This window comes from Sus scrofa, chromosome 14, assembly GCF_054392235.1.
Source record: "Sus scrofa isolate SSC_HxYL_T2T_F1_AM1 chromosome 14, Sscrofa_HxYL_maternal_Yorkshire_Landrace_v2.0, whole genome shotgun sequence".
NCBI lineage: Eukaryota > Metazoa > Chordata > Mammalia > Artiodactyla > Suidae > Sus > Sus scrofa.
Genome location: NC_139396.1, coordinates 77,883,418 through 77,900,066, shown reverse-complemented (window position 1 = coordinate 77,900,066; position 16,649 = coordinate 77,883,418). Strand labels below are relative to the sequence as shown.

General features: G+C 40.7%; 1 protein-coding gene across 9 annotated transcripts in view; it reads left to right on the top strand.

Moving 5' to 3' along the window:
- Positions 1 to 16,649, top strand: part of TBCE (tubulin folding cofactor E) — an 84,777-nt gene that overhangs the window by 47,415 nt on the left and 20,713 nt on the right. For 7 of the 9 annotated variants that reach the window (XR_014827896.1, XM_084996885.1, XM_084996888.1 and 4 more), the window contains one exon: positions 2,790 to 2,874. The exons of the other annotated variants lie outside the window; for them this stretch is intronic. Coding sequence is in view for 6 of the 7 variants with exons in the window: in XM_084996885.1 (XP_084853011.1) it covers positions 2,790 to 2,874 (85 nt within the window). In the remaining variant the exon portion in view is untranslated. The remainder of the gene's footprint in view (positions 1 to 2,789; positions 2,875 to 16,649) is intronic. 9 annotated transcript variants of the gene reach the window in all.

Sequence of the window (16,649 nt, the reverse complement as noted above, 5' to 3'; positions counted from 1 at the left end):
CTGAGCTTTTGCAGTGACAATGCCAAATCCTTAACCCACTGTGCCACAAGGAACTTCCTGATGGATCTGTTTCTGTTGGCTGTTGTTTCTCTTGGTTTTTAGTCATAGACTCCTCTTTTTCTTTGCTTGATTCTTTTTGTTTGACTGCCAGGTATTGATTATGAAGAATTATAATTTGAGTTTTGCAATGGTGTTATCTTCCTCCAGAGAGGACTGGGTTAATTCTGGCAAATGGTGAGTCAGTAGCAATCCCATATCACTCTAAACAAGTTTGGGAATGAGATTATTTGAAGTTGGCTTTAATCCCTGCAAGGGCTAGTCTATTTAGAATTGGTTCCTTCTTACTAGGATGAAGATTTTTCAAGCCCCAGTACAAAACCTAAAGAGTTTCTCACAATCTCTACCTTCCTTGGGAGGCTATGATTTTCAGTATTAATCTCTTAGCCACTCAGATCTGTCCAAAGCTCTGTTCAGCTTTTTAATTTTTCAGCCTTTTCAATCAGAGTCAGCAGTTGTCTTGAGTGGGAAAAGTTGCTCTGAAGGCTTCATTTAACTCTGGTGTTCCCTCTTCTCTCAGATACTGGCTTTGTAACTCTTCAGTGCCTTGTTAGCTCTCTGGTTCTTTCAAAGAGATATTTTATATATATACTTTTAAAAGAAATTGTGGGAGTTCCCATTGTGGCACAGTGGAGATGAATCCAACTAGGAACCAAGAGGTTGTGGGTTTGATCCCTGGCCTTGCTCTGTGGGTTAAGGATCCAGCATTGCCGTGAGCTGTAGTGTAGGTCACAGACATGGCTCGGATCCCACATTGCTGTAGCTGTGGCATAGGCTGGTGGCTACAGCTCTGATTTGACCCCTACCCTGGGAATTTGCACATGCTGTGGGCGCAGCCCTAAAAAAAAAAAAAAAAAAAAAAAAAGGGAATTGTAAGTTATACATTACTAAACTATTTTAATCACTTTTAAGTGATTTTAAGTGATCTGTCTCTAGGACTGTTTTCATTTTGCAAAACTGAAACTCTCTTTCTTTTAAACACTTAACTCCCCATTCTCCCCTTCCCTCAGTTCACATAACCACCATTCTACTTTCTGTCCCTCTTTAAGTGGAATCATGTATTGTTTGTTTTTGTGTCTCTAGTTTATTTCACTTAGTATAAAATCTTCAGGATTCATCCATCTTATAGCATGTGTCGTAATGTCATTCATTTTTTCAGGCTGAATAATATTCCATTGTATGGATAGACCACATTTTGTTTATCCATTGATCCATCATTGGGCACTTTCTTTTTTTTAAAGACACAGTGCAAATAGCTTTTATTTGTATTCATTGATTGATTGGTTGATTGATCTTTGCTCTTTAGAGCTGCACCCATGGCATATGGATGTTCCCAGGCTGGGGGTGGAATTGAAGCTACAGCTGTCAGCCTGCATCACAGCTCATGGTAAGGCCAGGGATCGAACCCACATCCTCATGTACTTGTTTCCACTGCACCACAACCGGAACTCCAATCATTGGGCACTTTATGCATGCATCCATCCACCTTGTAGCTCTTATGAATAATGCTGCTGTGAACACTAGTATGCTGACATTTATTTGAGTCTTTTGATGTCAGTTCTTTGGGGTATATGCCCAGAAGTAGAATTGCTGGATTATGTGGTAATTCTGTCTTTAGTTTTCTGAAGAACCACTATACTGTTTTCCATAGCAGCTGCACCATTTTACGTTCCCCCTAGGAATGCTAAGAGTTGCGATTTCTCCACAACCTTACCAATGCTTGTTGTTTTCTGTTTTGTTGACATTAGCCATCCTAATTTGTGTAAAGTGATTAAAAAAAAAAGCTTATTGGCAGAGCCGCCTTGCCTGCCTCATGCATCTCTCACAAGCATCCTATCTTAATAAATCTATTTCTTGCCTATCACTTTGTAAAAAAAAAGGGGGGGGGGTTATCTAGATTTTCTAGTTTTCAGTAGGAGGCTAGATCCAGAAATGAAACTCTTTGTCTTACTTTTGTGCCTAACACAGTGCTATATACATAGTGTGTACTTAATAAGTATGGGTAGAAGAGAGGATAAAGGTAAACTGTAGGATGGTTAGCAAATATAAGGTATGAGTTATAGATGGCATAGTATGATGGGTAAGTATTGACATCTGAAGTTAGAATGATCTGGACTTGAAATGTGTGACTTTGGGTGTTACTTTAACCTATATCAAATAACAATACTAATTATATATAGAATTTTATGAACAGCAGATTACTAAGCTAGGACTCAAGAAAGTATATGTTTGTCCAGGAACTGTTAAAAAGAGGATAATAATAATATCTCCTATGTAAAGATGAAATATCTGATATGAGAATTATATGAGATAAAGCGAAGTTTCTGGTATTTTAGTAAGTGCTCAGTAAAGTTTAGCTGCTTTTCTTTTTCTCCTGTGGTTGGGTTTTTTTTGGGGGGGGCCCTGCCCACAGCATGTGTAAGTTCCCAGGCCAGGAATCAAATCCGTGCTGCAGTAGCAGCCCAAGCCATTGCTCTGACAATGCCATATCCTTGACGCAATGCCACCACCTGAGAACTCTTGCTGTTGTGTTTATTCGTTGGCTTTTTGAACCAAACGTGCTATATATATAGCATTTGCTTATTAACTTGTCTTTTCCTGAAACCCTTTCTTTCTCCCCCAGTGGTGTCTGTGTATTATGGTTTCCATTGCAAACTGTACTTGCTTGCAGAAAAACGGAGCATCACCTCTGTCATAATTTATTGCTCATTTGGTTTTTCTTGTTCTGCCAGGTCTCTGGTTAGGAGTAGAATGGGACAATCCTGAAAGGGGAAAGCATGATGGAAGCCACGAAGGGACTGTGTATTTTAAATGCAGGTAATTTTCCATTATGAATTGACATGGTTATTTAGGAGAATATTTAATAGTTGAATAAAGGGAGAGGGAGAAGAAGACATGGTTGGCTTTTGAGGTAGTTATAATGTAGAATTGGGTGTTTTCTAAAATGGCAAGTCCATTTGTAGAGGTTTTTTTTTTTTTTTCCTTGTTCTAAATATTCTGAGCCTTAACCTTATGAATGGGGTTGCTTTCTTTGGCCTTCTTTTGTTTTGTGACAGTTTATTTTATTGGATGGATATAAACATTTCACTGATTCATTTACAATTTACCGTCCATTAAGTGAAAAATAGAAACAACCTAGATACCCAATAAGAAGCAGTTGAATAAACAAAATACAGAATGTTCAAATAGTGAAACGTGAGGCCACTGTTTAAAAAAAGCTCCTGTCATGAAAAGAATTGCACATTACTCCATAAATCTACTAATGTTTTTACCTGCTTGATTTCAGAGAATCTGCATAAAGGTCTGAAAAGGATGGTGGGGGATTTCAGGCAGAGACTGTCTTTAAATTTAAAAATAAATAAATAATATGGGAGTTCCCGTTGTGGCACAATGGAAATGAATCTGACTGGGAACCATGAGGTTGCAGGTTTGATCCCTGGCCTCGCTCAGGTTAAGGATCCAGTGTTGCCGTGAGCTGTGGTGTAGGTCACAGACATGGCTCGGATCTGGCGTTGCTGTGGCGCTAGCGTAGGTCAGCACCAACAGCTCCAATTAGACCCCTAGCCTGGGAACCTTCATATGCCACAGGTGTGGCCCTAAAAAGGACAAAAAGACAAAAATAAATAAATAAATAAAATTAACCCACTGCAGCACAGCAGGAACTCCACTTTTCACAATCTTTGTGACCCTAAATAAGATAGATTTACTAACCTCTCAAATGAAGGTCAGAATTAGGTAATAGCAAAATATGTTTCCCTAGGCCAGCATTCATTAATTTGGGAAGTTGGATTGAAGAATTGGCACGTTCCTTGAGGCCAGCTGGCATGACAGACATGGCATGGAACCAATTCAGAATCTGTCAAGAGTTTATGGAGGAGGAAGGGAGCAATTTATGTATTAGAGAGGTGTGGTAGTAGTTTCTTAGCCTGGCCTGTTGATCCCTACTACCCGGCCCATGACCTCTCAGACCTCCAGTACAGGAGTGTTCCCAGTGGAGCCTGCCCCAGCACTTCCCACATCGCCCACGGCTGCATGTCCTTAATGGCCTCTGGATATGATGATATTTTCAGTCTTGGTCACTCTGAGTAGGAAAATGAAAACTTGTGTCAGTCCTGGCAGATCTACGATTGGCCCTAAAGTGCTAATGGGCACATACTTAGTGTTTGGGTTCATATCCTTGGAATAAGCATTTGTTTGCTTCATTATCTCTCCCAGTATAGTCTTGCCTGAGCATTTACATATTGCAGTACATAATTATCTTGCTATAGATTTCTCTTGTTTCAGTGAAGTTGACATTTTGTTGACTTTGAAATCCTATATGGGTAGGTAATTCTGTGTCAGGTTATTTTGGGGAACCATTCTAAAAGGGAGCTTCGGGACTTCCCTTCGTGGCTCAGTGGTTAACGAACCCAGCTAGGAACCATGAGGACGTGGGTTTGGTCCCTAGCCTTACTCAGTGTGTTGAGGATCTGGCTTCCAACCCAGCTGAAACCACATGTACTTATTATTCAATTAATTCACATCTCTACTAACATGTCATTACACCTCTTTTAAGAAATTCATTGGAGGAGTTCCTGCTGTGGCGCAACAGCAATAAATCTGACTAGTATCCAGGAGGATGCGGGTTTGATCCCTGGCCTTGTTCAGTAGGTTAAGAATCTGACCTCTGTCTTGAGCTGTGGTATGGATCTTAGATGTGGCTTGGATCCCACGTTGCTATGGCCATGGTATAGGCCTGCAGCTATATAGCTCCAATTTGACCCCTAGTCTGGAAACGTCCTTATACTGAAGGTGTGGCAAAAAAAAAAAAAAAAAAAAAAAGAAAGAAAGAAAGAAAGAAATTCATTGGGGTCTTTTTTTTTTTTTTTTTCAAATTTTACTTAGAAAGTCATAATGAGACAAGTATTTTACCACAGTAAGCATTTTTTAAAAAATGTTTAGATGCTATTTTTGTGAGGCCAAAGCAATTTAAAGTTGTCAGATCAAATTTTCTCATCTTACACTTGTGAAATAGGTAAAAGGCAAAATGGTGGCATATCAATTTTAAAGGAGGAAAATGAGTCAGAATTGTCATATTTATAGCAGAACTCAGATCCTTGTCCTCAGAATGTGTTCATGCCAAGTGGCTGATGGTGTGTTAGACACAGTATAACAATGTACTTATTAAGCAGGATGTGGGATATACTGAGTGGCGTGTTTGGTGAGCTCCCTTCTTGGGTCCCCTGGGCATCTCAGGTTGCTGGGGTGATACCCTGCTGCTCAGGTTTGGTCCTGTTGCTCTAGGGCAGAACTTGAGAACAGACAGGGTGGTTTTCAAGGCCCAACTCACAGCATACATTCTTCCCTATGTATTTTCCCCCAGCTAGTTCAGCTCATGTTGATCTCATGAGACTCCAGTTTATTTATTTTTATTTTTTGCTTTTTAGGACTGCACCTGTGATATATGAAAAGTTCCCAGGCTAGGGGTCGAATTTGAGCTGTGGCCATGTACCTATGCTGCAGCCACAGCAACGCCAGATCCTTAACTCACTGAGCAGGGCCAGAGATCAAACCCATATCCTCACAGATACTAGTCTTGTTCATAACCTGCTGAGCCACAATGGGAACTCCAGGACTCCAGTTTAGAATAGAATAACATCTGCAGGAGTTTCCATTGTAGCTCAGCAGTAATGAACCTGACTAGTAACCATGAGAATGCGAGTTCAATTCCCAGTGCCACTCTGGGTTAAGGACCTGGCATTGCTGTGAGCTGTGGTGTAGGTTGCAGATGTGGCTTAGATCCTGCATTGCTGTGGCTGCAGTATAGGCCAGCAACCGCAGCTCTGATTTGACTCCTAGTCTGGGAACTTCCATGTGCCACATGTGAATATGGGTGCTGATAATTTCATGTAGCTTTTTAGTTTCAGTCTGGTCTCTTCTCTTACATAACTGGAGGTAAATGCAGCTGTCGCCTGAGCTAGGCTTACCCTCTTTGACATCTGTGACACTATCAGTTAACAGTAGTAGTGTACAGTTTTATCCAGCATTTATGGCTATGAACCATCATTAGTGTCTCTTCCAGGGGCTTCAGTTCCCATCTCTTGTCTTTTGGGGAGTTGAGAGGTTCAGTCAGTTAAGGTGAGTAACCTTCAACTCCTCTCTTCCTTGTCCCTAGATTCCCAGTGTTTTTCTTTCAACCTGAACTAAAGCAAATACTCTATAAATTCTCAGAACTGCATAGGTCAGTATTTTACACTCAGCTTTTCTTTTCACTAAGGAATTATATGATTTCTCTTTTCCAGTGAGCAAAAAATCTTAAAATCTTACTTTTCTTCAGTACCCTGAGTGGAATTTAATTCTAATACTTGGTGTCAGAGGGAACATGCCATTCCAGACAGTGTCCACAACACAGTGAATAACTTGAAAAATGAAAGCCCCAATTTACCTATTTGTGTGTATCATAAAATTATTGTTAAGTGTCTTGAAATTGCATTAATGTTGAATGAGCATTAATGCAGTCAGTTTAAAATATTCTCCTGGTATGGTATCAAGTGTTAGAAGAATTTTTTTTTTTTCTTAAATCACTACGTGTTCCGATAGATGCAGACAGGGCACATCTCTGTAGAAGGGCAATTATGTGGAGAAACTTCCCATGAATCAGGGCAAAATAGAAATCGTGATGTTCAGAAGCAGTGTGCAAAAAGGTGCCTATCTACTGGGATTTTATATTTTTTATTTTTCTGTTGGGAAAATGAGTTCACCAAGTCATTTCTTTAGGCATTCCAGCCATGTACATTAAATGAAAGTGAATTTTTCTCCTGTCAGGGTGAATGGTTAGTTATACAGTCTTCTGAAAAGGCTCTACTCAGGCATATAATAATATTTATCAGAAACTCCCCAGAGTCCCAGTCTTTCCCAGCATCTAAAGGATCTCCAATAGGAAATATGCTTACTGTGGGAATTTTGAGGTTCCTTGGGGAACCTTTGAGTAGTAGTGCCAGATTTAGCAAATAAAAACACAGAGTGCGCCATGAAACTTGGATTTCAGGTAAGCAGTAAATCATTTTTTGGTGTAAGTATGGAACATGCATCGTACATACCTATCTTGCAAAGTGATTGTTTATCTGAAATCTTGATTTCATTGAGCATCCTGAATTTTATCTGACAGCTCTGTCAGGCAGATTGAATCCAGTAGCAGGGCTTTGTGAAAACCTTCCATCTCTGAACAGCTGGTCTTGCTTGGGGTGTGGGTTTTGCTAGCTTCTTCTGTAATTGATGGGTGGGGAGGCAGGAACCCCCTCCCTCTGCTTCCCCAGTTTTTCTCTTTACACAAGATTTGGTATTTCAAATCCAAATTTTGAGCAGCATCTGGATCATAGTCAAGGGTCTCAGAGGGTCTGTGTGAATGACTAGTTTATCTTTGGGGATTGACTGTTATTGATGGGCACCCCTTCAGCCAGCATCTTATTATTTGCTGGGCTGTTCTGTTTTCTGAGTAACTTGCCAGGAATGTTTCAGGGGAGACTGATCTTTGATGTTCTCCTTTGATTTGTAAAGGGCCCAGCATCCGCTTTGCCACCGCCTCATACCATTCCCAACTCTTTTCATCTGCTTATAGCCAAACTACAGGGTGATAAAGGTCTCTTCTTGAATTGTGTATCACCATCATTTAAAAAGTATTAACTTAGGACAGAAATGAAAACCATGGTATTTGTTTTGCTTTGTTGTTTTCTCGTTTTATTATAAATGTGCTGGTTTTAAAATATGTGCCCTCATACTTATTTTTACATGTAAATCACATAATATTTGAACAATAAATTTTCCGATTTGTTTCCATCCCCATGTAACTCCTTTCAGGAAAACCCAACACTATTTCACAAATTTCATAATTTCATTTCATTAGATTTTCCAGTTTCACTGTTGTATAAACCAAAACCTGTTTCGTAAATGTCAGATTGGGAGTAGTCTCTCCGATGTGGAACTTGTTCGTTGGTATACACTGAGATAGATTGAGGTCCATAAACTCGTGTTCTAAATTGTTTGGAATTACTTTTCCAACACCCAGCAACATAGCATGAGATTTTGTTCAACCTCGTACATGTAAAGTGTTTAACATCCATAACGTTTAGTTGTCAGTGCTGTTATGAAGGAAAATTAAACGAGATAGCCTAAAAGTGATCTTTGTCATTTACTTCATACAAAGCACCTTGTAAAAAAACCTATTTAAAATGTTACGGTTCTATAAATATTTTATTTTCAGTAGTACTGCTTTTGCTGTGCTTTTTTTATTCTCCTAGGTACTTACATATAGGTCCTGTTTGATGCCTATTCTAGGACAAAAATACCATCACTTTGTCATCAAACTCCTACTCATGTTTCAAGGTTCAATTCAGATTCTACTTCTTTATGGAATACACACTAGACCAGGGCTCTTTTTGTGGTGTGTATTCTTTGGGGAGGTGTAAAGAATATTTTTAAAAACAGGAAAAATAATACATTGCATTACAGAGGAAACTTAGTCACCTCGAAATAATAAAAAATATCTTAGGAGTTCATGTTTAGCTCAGCGGGCTAAGAACCCGACATAGTCCCCATAAGGATGTGGGTTTGATCCCTGGCCTTGCTCAGTGGGTTATGGATCTGGCGTTGCCTTAAGATGCACTGTAGGTCACAGATAATGGCTCGGATCTTGTGTGGCCATGGCTGTGGTGTAGGCCAGCAGCAGCTGTGATTTGACCCTAGGGAACTTCCTTCCATATGCTGCAGGTGCAGCTAAAAAAAATTTTTTTTTAATTACAATGTAGTTTTATATATGTTTACTAAATAACGCCACATAACAACATCTACCAATGGATTTAGTATCTATGAAAATTTGTGGTAGTGGTGAGAATAAAGATAGAAACTCAGGAAAGGCTAGTACACTGATAGTCAAGAATTCCAGATTTTTGGTCTTGGCTGTGCTGCCTATGTAACAGTGACCCCAGAATCCCCAACTGAAATGGGGTTGGATTAGATCAGAGTTTCTTAAAGTGGGACACAAGCCCCCCTGCACCAGAATAACCAGCATGTTGTTTTAGACAAGCAGGATCCTGGGCCCCAGCCCAATCCTACTGAGTGGACCTTGTGGGGTAGGTTCCAGTTAGCTTTCCAGGTTCCTGACTGCTTTTCAGGTTAAGTTCGAGAAGTCCTAGACTAGGTAAATTCTTACATATATCTCTTTGAACTCTTAAAAAAAAATTAGGCTGCTCTATTCAATCTCTTCAGCTGAGTGATAGAAATGGGTGAAAACAGAATTGTGTTCTTCACACTTTGAGCCTTTCCAAGGGTTAAAATGAAATATTTTCTAGGCAGTTTCTGGTAGCCGGTGATCCTCTGCTGTCACAACAGCCTACACAAACTCGAACTTGATTTTGCTGCAACAGAGAGTTGAATTTCCTGCATCCACCCTTTCCCCCTCTCTCTTGGGTTATTTGCATCAACATGCAAGTTTGGTATTTTCTCCCATCTTAAAACATATCCTCTCTCCATCCTGTTTCTCCCCTTTCCTATTAGTCTCCTTGGGACAAGAGGGCAGCCCACTGCCCTCTCACTCTGGAACTCGCCCCAGCAGACTCTTGCCCGGCTGCCCCCGCCCCCTGGCTGCTTCTGCCGGGGTCGCTTTCTGGTTGCTAGATTCAGTGGCCAACTCAGCTGTGACCTCTGGGCTTTCACAGAAAGTTGTGTATTGTCCACACTCTTTGCTGCCTCCCAGGACGCCACACCCTCAGGCTTATGCCAAGCTCTGGGTCACTTCCTTTTGCCCATGGCATCACTCCTAAATTTCTGAGATCACAACTTTCTTTTACAGTCTGGTAATCTATCTAGATCCACTTCCCAGGAAAAGAAATGTATATATATGGACAAAATTTATCATCAGTGTTATTTTCATCCTCTTTAATTACAATGACTTCTAGGAACGTTTGATTTCTTCTAGGAAAATTAAAGGTGTAAGCCAAAATAGTGTTTATCGGAGTTCCCATTGTGGCTCAGCAGTTAATGAACCCAACTAGTATCCATGAGCATTCGGCCTTGCTCAGTGGGTTAAGGATCTGGCATTGCCTTGAGCTGTGGTGTAGGTCAAAGATATGGCTCAGATCCTGCATTGCTGTGGCTCTGGTGTAGGCCATCAGCTACAGCTCTGATTGGACCCCTAGCCTGTGAATCTCCATATGCTGTGGGTGCAGCCCTAAAAAGACAAAATAGTGTTTATCATACAATTTTTAGCAGTTCATGTATTTTCATCATTTATTTTCTGAAGTGATAAAGTGATAACATTAACGTTTACAACTGTTTTATAGGCATGTATTGAGTTCTCTGAAAGTAAGGTACTGTTGCCATGATGTAATGCTGAATGCTGAAATTTAATGTCTCTAAATACCTGTTTTGGATCTCTTGGAAAGCCTGACAACAGTCATTACACACAGCAATATGATTAATATTTTTATTAAAATTTGCTAGAGATTATTATCAACACCACTCATTGAAGAAACTTTCTTTTTTCCATTGTATATTCTTGCCTCATTTGTTGTAGATGAGTTGACCATAGTTGCATTGGTTTATTGCTGGGCTTTCTCTGATATGTATTTCTGCTTTTGTTTCAGCACCATACTTTTTTTTTTGGCTTTTTAGGGTTACACCCTCAGCATATGGAAGTTCCCAGGCTAGAGGTCAAATCAGAGCCAGGGCTGGCCTGCGTCACAGCCACTGCAACGCAAGATCTGAATGTCATCTGCAACCTACACCACAGCTCACGTCAACGCCGGATTCTTAACTCACTGAGCGAGGCCAGGGATCAAATCCGCATACTCATGGATCCTAGTCTGGTTCATTACCTCTAAGCCACAATGGGACGGGCACTCCCCCATTCTGTTTTGATGACTTCGTAGAATAGTTTGAAACCAGGGAGCCTTATTCCTCCGGCTCCATTTTTCTTTCTCAGGATGTCTTTGGCTTTTCAGGGTCTCTTGTGTATCCATACAAATTAAATTTTGTTGTTGTTCTAGTTCTGTGAAAAATGCCATTGGTACTTTGATAGGGTTTGCTGAATCTGTAGATTGCCTGGGGTAATATAGTCATTTTGACAGTATTAATTCTTGCAGTCCAAGAGCATGATATATCTTTCTGTTTGCTTTTTATACTTCTTTGTTTCTTTCATTAGCATCTTATAGTTTTCAGAGTACAGGTCTTTTGTCTCTGTAGGTAGATTTATTCCTAGGTGTTTTATTCTTTTTGATGTGATGGTAAATGGTATTGTTTTCCTGATTTCTCTTTCTGATCTTCCATTTTTAGTAATAGAAATGTATTCGATTTCTGTGTATTAATTTTGTATCCTGCAACTTTACTGAATTTATTGATGAGCACTAACAGTTTTCTGGCAGCGTATTTAGGATTTTCTACATATAGTATCATGTCATTTGCAAACAGCGATAGTTTTACTTCTCCCTTTCTAATTTGGATTCCTTTTATTTCCTTTTCTTCTCTGATTGCCATGGCTAGGACTTCCTAAACTATTTTGAATCAAAATGATGAGACTGGCCATCTTTGTCTTGTTCCTGATCTTAGTGGTAATTCTTTCAGCTTTTCACTATTGAGAATGATGTTAAGTACGGGTTTGTTATATATGGCTGTTATCATGTCAAGGTAGGTTCCCTCTATGCCCACTTTCTGGAGGTTGTTTTTTGTTTTTTTGTTTGTTTTTTAAATCAGAAATGGGTATTGGATTTGTCAGAAGCTTTTCTGCATCTATTGAGATGATCATGTGGTTTTTACTCTTCTGTTTATTAATGTGTATCACACTGATTGATTTGCAGATATTAAAGAATCCTTGCATCCTGGGAACAGTCTCAGTTGACCATGGTGTATGACCCTTTTAGTGTATTGTTGATTAGGTTTGTTAGTATCTTGCTGAGGATTTTTGCATCTATATTCTTCAATGATATAGGCCTGTAATTTTCTTTTTTTGTGTGCTGTCTTTGTCCAGGTTTGGTGTCAGGGTGGTTGTGGCCTCATAGAATGTGTTTGAGAGTGTTCCTTCCTCTGCATTTGTTGGAAGAGTTTCAAGATAGGTGTTAACTCTTCTCTAAATGTTTGATAGAATTCACCTGTGAAGCCATCTGGTCCTGGGCTTTTGCTTGTTGGATTTTTTTTTTTTTTTTTCTGCTTTTTATGGCTGTACCTGTGGCATATGTAAGTTCCCAGGCTAGGGGTCTGATAGGAGCTGCAGCTGCTGGCCTATGCCACAGCCACTGCAACGCAAGATCTGAGCCTCCTCTGCAAACCTATTGTTTAGTTTCCATGCGTTTGCGGTTTTTGCAGTTTTTTTCCCTTGTTGATTTCTAGCCTTATAGTTTTGTGGTCAGAAAAGATACTGGACATGATTTCAGTTTTCTTAAATTTACCAAGTCTTGATTTGTGGCCCAGAATGTGACCTGTCATAGAGGATGCTCCATGTGTGCTTGAGAAGAGTGTGTATTCTGCTGCTTTCTGATGAAATGTTCTATAAACATCAAAGTCCATCTAGTCCAAAGCATCATCTAAGGCTTGTGTTTCCTTGTTGATTTTCTGTCTGGATGTTACTGTTAAACTCCCGCACTATTATTTTCATTGTCAATTTCTCCTTTTACGGCTGTTAGCAGTTGCCTTATTTATGGAGGTGCTCCTATGTTGGGTGCATATATATGTTGTCTTTTTAGGGGTGCACCCAGAGCATATGGAAGTTCCTAGGCTAGGGGTCAAATTGGAGCTATAGCTGCTGGCCTATGTCACAGCCACAGTAATGCCAGATCTGAGCCGCCTCTGCAACCTATACCACAGCTTATGGCAATTCTGGATCCTTAACTACTGAGTGAGGCCAGGGATCGAACCCATGTCCTCATGGTTACTAGTCAGGTTTGTTACTGCTGAGCCACAATGGGAGCTCCTGGGTACATATATATTTACAGTTGTCACAGTTTCCTCTTGGGTTGATCCTTTGATCATTACATAATGTCCTTTTTTGTCTCTTGTAACTGACTTTATTGTAAAGTCTGTTTTGTCTGATATAGTGATACTCTTTTGATTTTCTTTTTTTTTTTTTTGCCATTTCTTGGGGTGCTCTTGTGGCATATGGAGGTTCCCAGGCTAGGGGTTGAATTGGAGCTGTAGCCGCTGGCTGACACCAGAGCCACAGCAACATGGGATCCGAACCGCGGCTGCAACCTACACCACAGCTCACGGCAACGCCTGATCCTTAACCCCACTGAGCAAGGCCAGGGATCGAACCCGCAACCCATGGTTCCTAGTCGGATTCGTTAACCACCGAGCCACAACAGGAACTCCTCTTTTGATTTTCATTTGCATGGAATATCTTCTTCATTCCTTTCACTTTTCAGTTTGTATCTGTCCTTAGAACTGAAGTGGGTCTCTTATAGACAGCATATACATTGGTCTTGCTTTTGTATCCATTCAGCCAGTCTGTCTTTTGGTTGGAGCATTTAATCCATTTACATTTATTATTCATATTGTGTTCTTATTGCCATTTTGTTAATTGTTTTCTGTGGGTTTTGTTGGTCTTTTTCTTCCCCTCTTCTTTTGTTCTCTTGTGGTTTAATGACTATTTTTTTTTTTCCTCTTTTATGCTGTGGCTGCGGCCCTAAAAAAAGACAGCAGCATCATGAAATGGGAGCCTGGATCCTGGGTCAAAAGACAGAGAAGACACCTGCCAGGCCACATCAGAAACTGTATAAAGAAAAAAGAACATAGGAGCTGAGCCACTGAGATTTGGGGGTTGTTACTGCAGTACAGCCCAGTCTGTTCTAACTATTACAGCAAGTTTGAAGATCAGATAAAAAAAGAAAGGCAGGTGGCATGAAGCATAGTCAATACTGGAAAGAAGAGATAGGTAGGGAATATGGTCTGAAATAACATTGAAGATATTAATATGAGAAGTTTTCATTATTTTATTCTAGTTATGATGAAAAGGCATTGGAAGTTTTAAGCAGAAATAGACATAGCCAAACAATGGTGCAGATTACCTTTCCTACAGCTTATAGGAATGAGGAACAGAGATTCCCATCGTGGCACAGTGGAAACGAATCTGACTAGGAAACATGAGGTTGCAGGTTCGATTCCTGGCCTTGCTCAGTGGGTTAAGGCTCTGGCATTGCCGTGAGCCATAGTGTAGGTCACAGACATGGCTCAGATCTGGCATTGGTGTGGTTCTGGCGTAGGCCGGCAGCTGTAGCTCTGATTAGACCCCTAGCCTGGGAACCTCCATATGTCGCAGGTGCAGCCCTAAAAAGACAAAAAAAAAAAAAAAGGAATGAGGAGCTTGAGGGGGGGATCTCAAAAGACATCTAATTAACTCTCAGGTACTGTCACACACTCCTTCACTTGATGCTTTGACACTAAGCTGACCTCTTCTTGTGTATTTCCACTGAGAAGTTTCTAGGCTAGGGGTCAAACTGAAGCTGTGGCTGCATGCCTGAGCCATAGCCACAGCAACTCAGTATCTAATCCACATCTGCAACCTATACTACAGCTCATGGCAACAGGGATCGAACCATGATGGGAACTCCCTTGATGGCTATCTTTAATGTTGTGTTTGGATTGCTTTTTCTTAACTCTGTGTGTATTATGTTCTAGATTTTTTTTTTCTTTTTGGCTACCCTAAGTCATATGGAGTTCCCAGGCCAGGGATCAGATCTAAGCCACTGATGCAACCTATACCACAGCTACAGCAGTGGCAAATCCTTAACCCACTGTGCTGGGCTGTGGATCAAACCTGTGTCCCAGTGTTCCAGAGATGCTGCCAATCCTATTGCACCACAGTGGGAACTGCTGTGCTAGAGTTTTGGTGTGCAGTTACCATGAGGTTTTGGTATAGGATTCTATAGGATTCTATATACATACAAGATTATTTTAACTTGCTGGTATCTTAATTGCAAATGCATGTATAGTTTTCTGTATATGTACCCTCTTCTTGAGTCCTGCCTTTTGTTTTTTTGTTTTTTGTTTTTGTTTTTGTTTTTTTTTTTTTTTTGGTCTTTTTGTCTTTTTTTAGGGCCACACCTGTGGCATGTGGAGATTCCCAGGGTAAGGGTCAAATCTGGCTTACGCCATAGCTACAGCAACGCAGGATTCGAGCCACATCTGCGACCTACACCACAGCTCATGGCAATGCTGGATCCTTAACCCACTGAGCGAGGCCAGGGATTGAACCCATGTCCCCATGGATGCTAGTCGGGTTTGTTAATCACTGAGCCACAATGGGAACTCCTGATTCCTGGTTTTGATATAGTTGTGTGTTGGTGATTTCCTACCCATTCTGTGTATTTGCCTTTACCACTGAGCCTTCTCATTTGTCATTTTCTTGTTTCTTAGTGTAGTCTTTTGTTTTCAGCCTAAAGAAGTTTCTGTAGTATTTCTTGTAAGGCTGGTTTTGTGGTGCTGAATTCTCTTAGCTTTTGATTGTCTGTAAAGCTTTTGATTTCTCTTTCCAGTCTGAATGAGAGCTTTGCTGGGTAGTCTTCTTGTTGTAGGTTTTCCTCTTTCATCACTTTATTTTTTTAGTTGTTTTATTTTTTAGTCTTTTCTAGGGCCACTCACACAGCATATGGAGGTTCCCAGGTTAGGGGTCTAATAGGAGCTGTAGCCGCTGGCCTACACCACAGCCACAGCAACGCCGGATGCTTAACCCACTGAGCAAGGCCATGGATCGAACCCACAACCTCATGAGCTGTGGTGTAGGTCGCAGATGCGGTTTGGATCTGGCATTGCTGTGGCTCTGGTGTAGGCCGGCAGCTGTAGCTCCAATTAGACCCCTAGCCTGGGAACCTCCGTATGTTGCAGGTGTGACTCTAAAAAGACAAAATTTAAAAAAAGAGAAAGAAAGAAAGAAAAAAGAAAAGTTTTTGGCTATTATCTCTTCAATATTTTCTCTGGCCTTTTCTCTCTCCTCCTTCTGTGACCCCTCTAATGCGAATGTTTATGTTTAAGGATGCCCCCAAGGTCTTGACGAGTCTCCTTATTTTTTTTTTTCATTCTTTCTTGTTCTGTTCAGCAGCAGTGACTTCCACCACTCTGTCTTCCAGCTCACTTATTCTTTCTTCTGTGTCAGTTATTCTGCTATTGATTTCTTTTTTGGGGGGCACACCCGCAGCATATGGAAGTTTGTAGACTAGGGGTCTAATTAGAGCTACAAATGCTGGCCTACACCACAGCCACAGCAATGCCAGATCCAAACCGCATCTGCAACCTACACCACAGCTCACAGCAACATCAGATCCTCAACCCACTGAGTGAGGCCAGTGATTGAGCTCACCATCTTATGTTTCCTAGTCGGATTCATTTCCACTGTGCCACAATGGGAACTTCTGATTTCTTCTAGTATATTTTTATTTCAGTTATTGTATTGTTCTATTCTGTTTGTTTTTCAAACCTTTTAGCTCTGTATCCTCTCAGTCTGTGCCTTCATTCTGTGGCATCGCAGCACTAGAGTGTGCAGGCTGTTGGGTGGGGCCAGGTCTTATTACCAAAATGGCAACCCCCAGCTTCAGAACATTGCTTTATGGCCATTATTGCTGGATGATATTTTT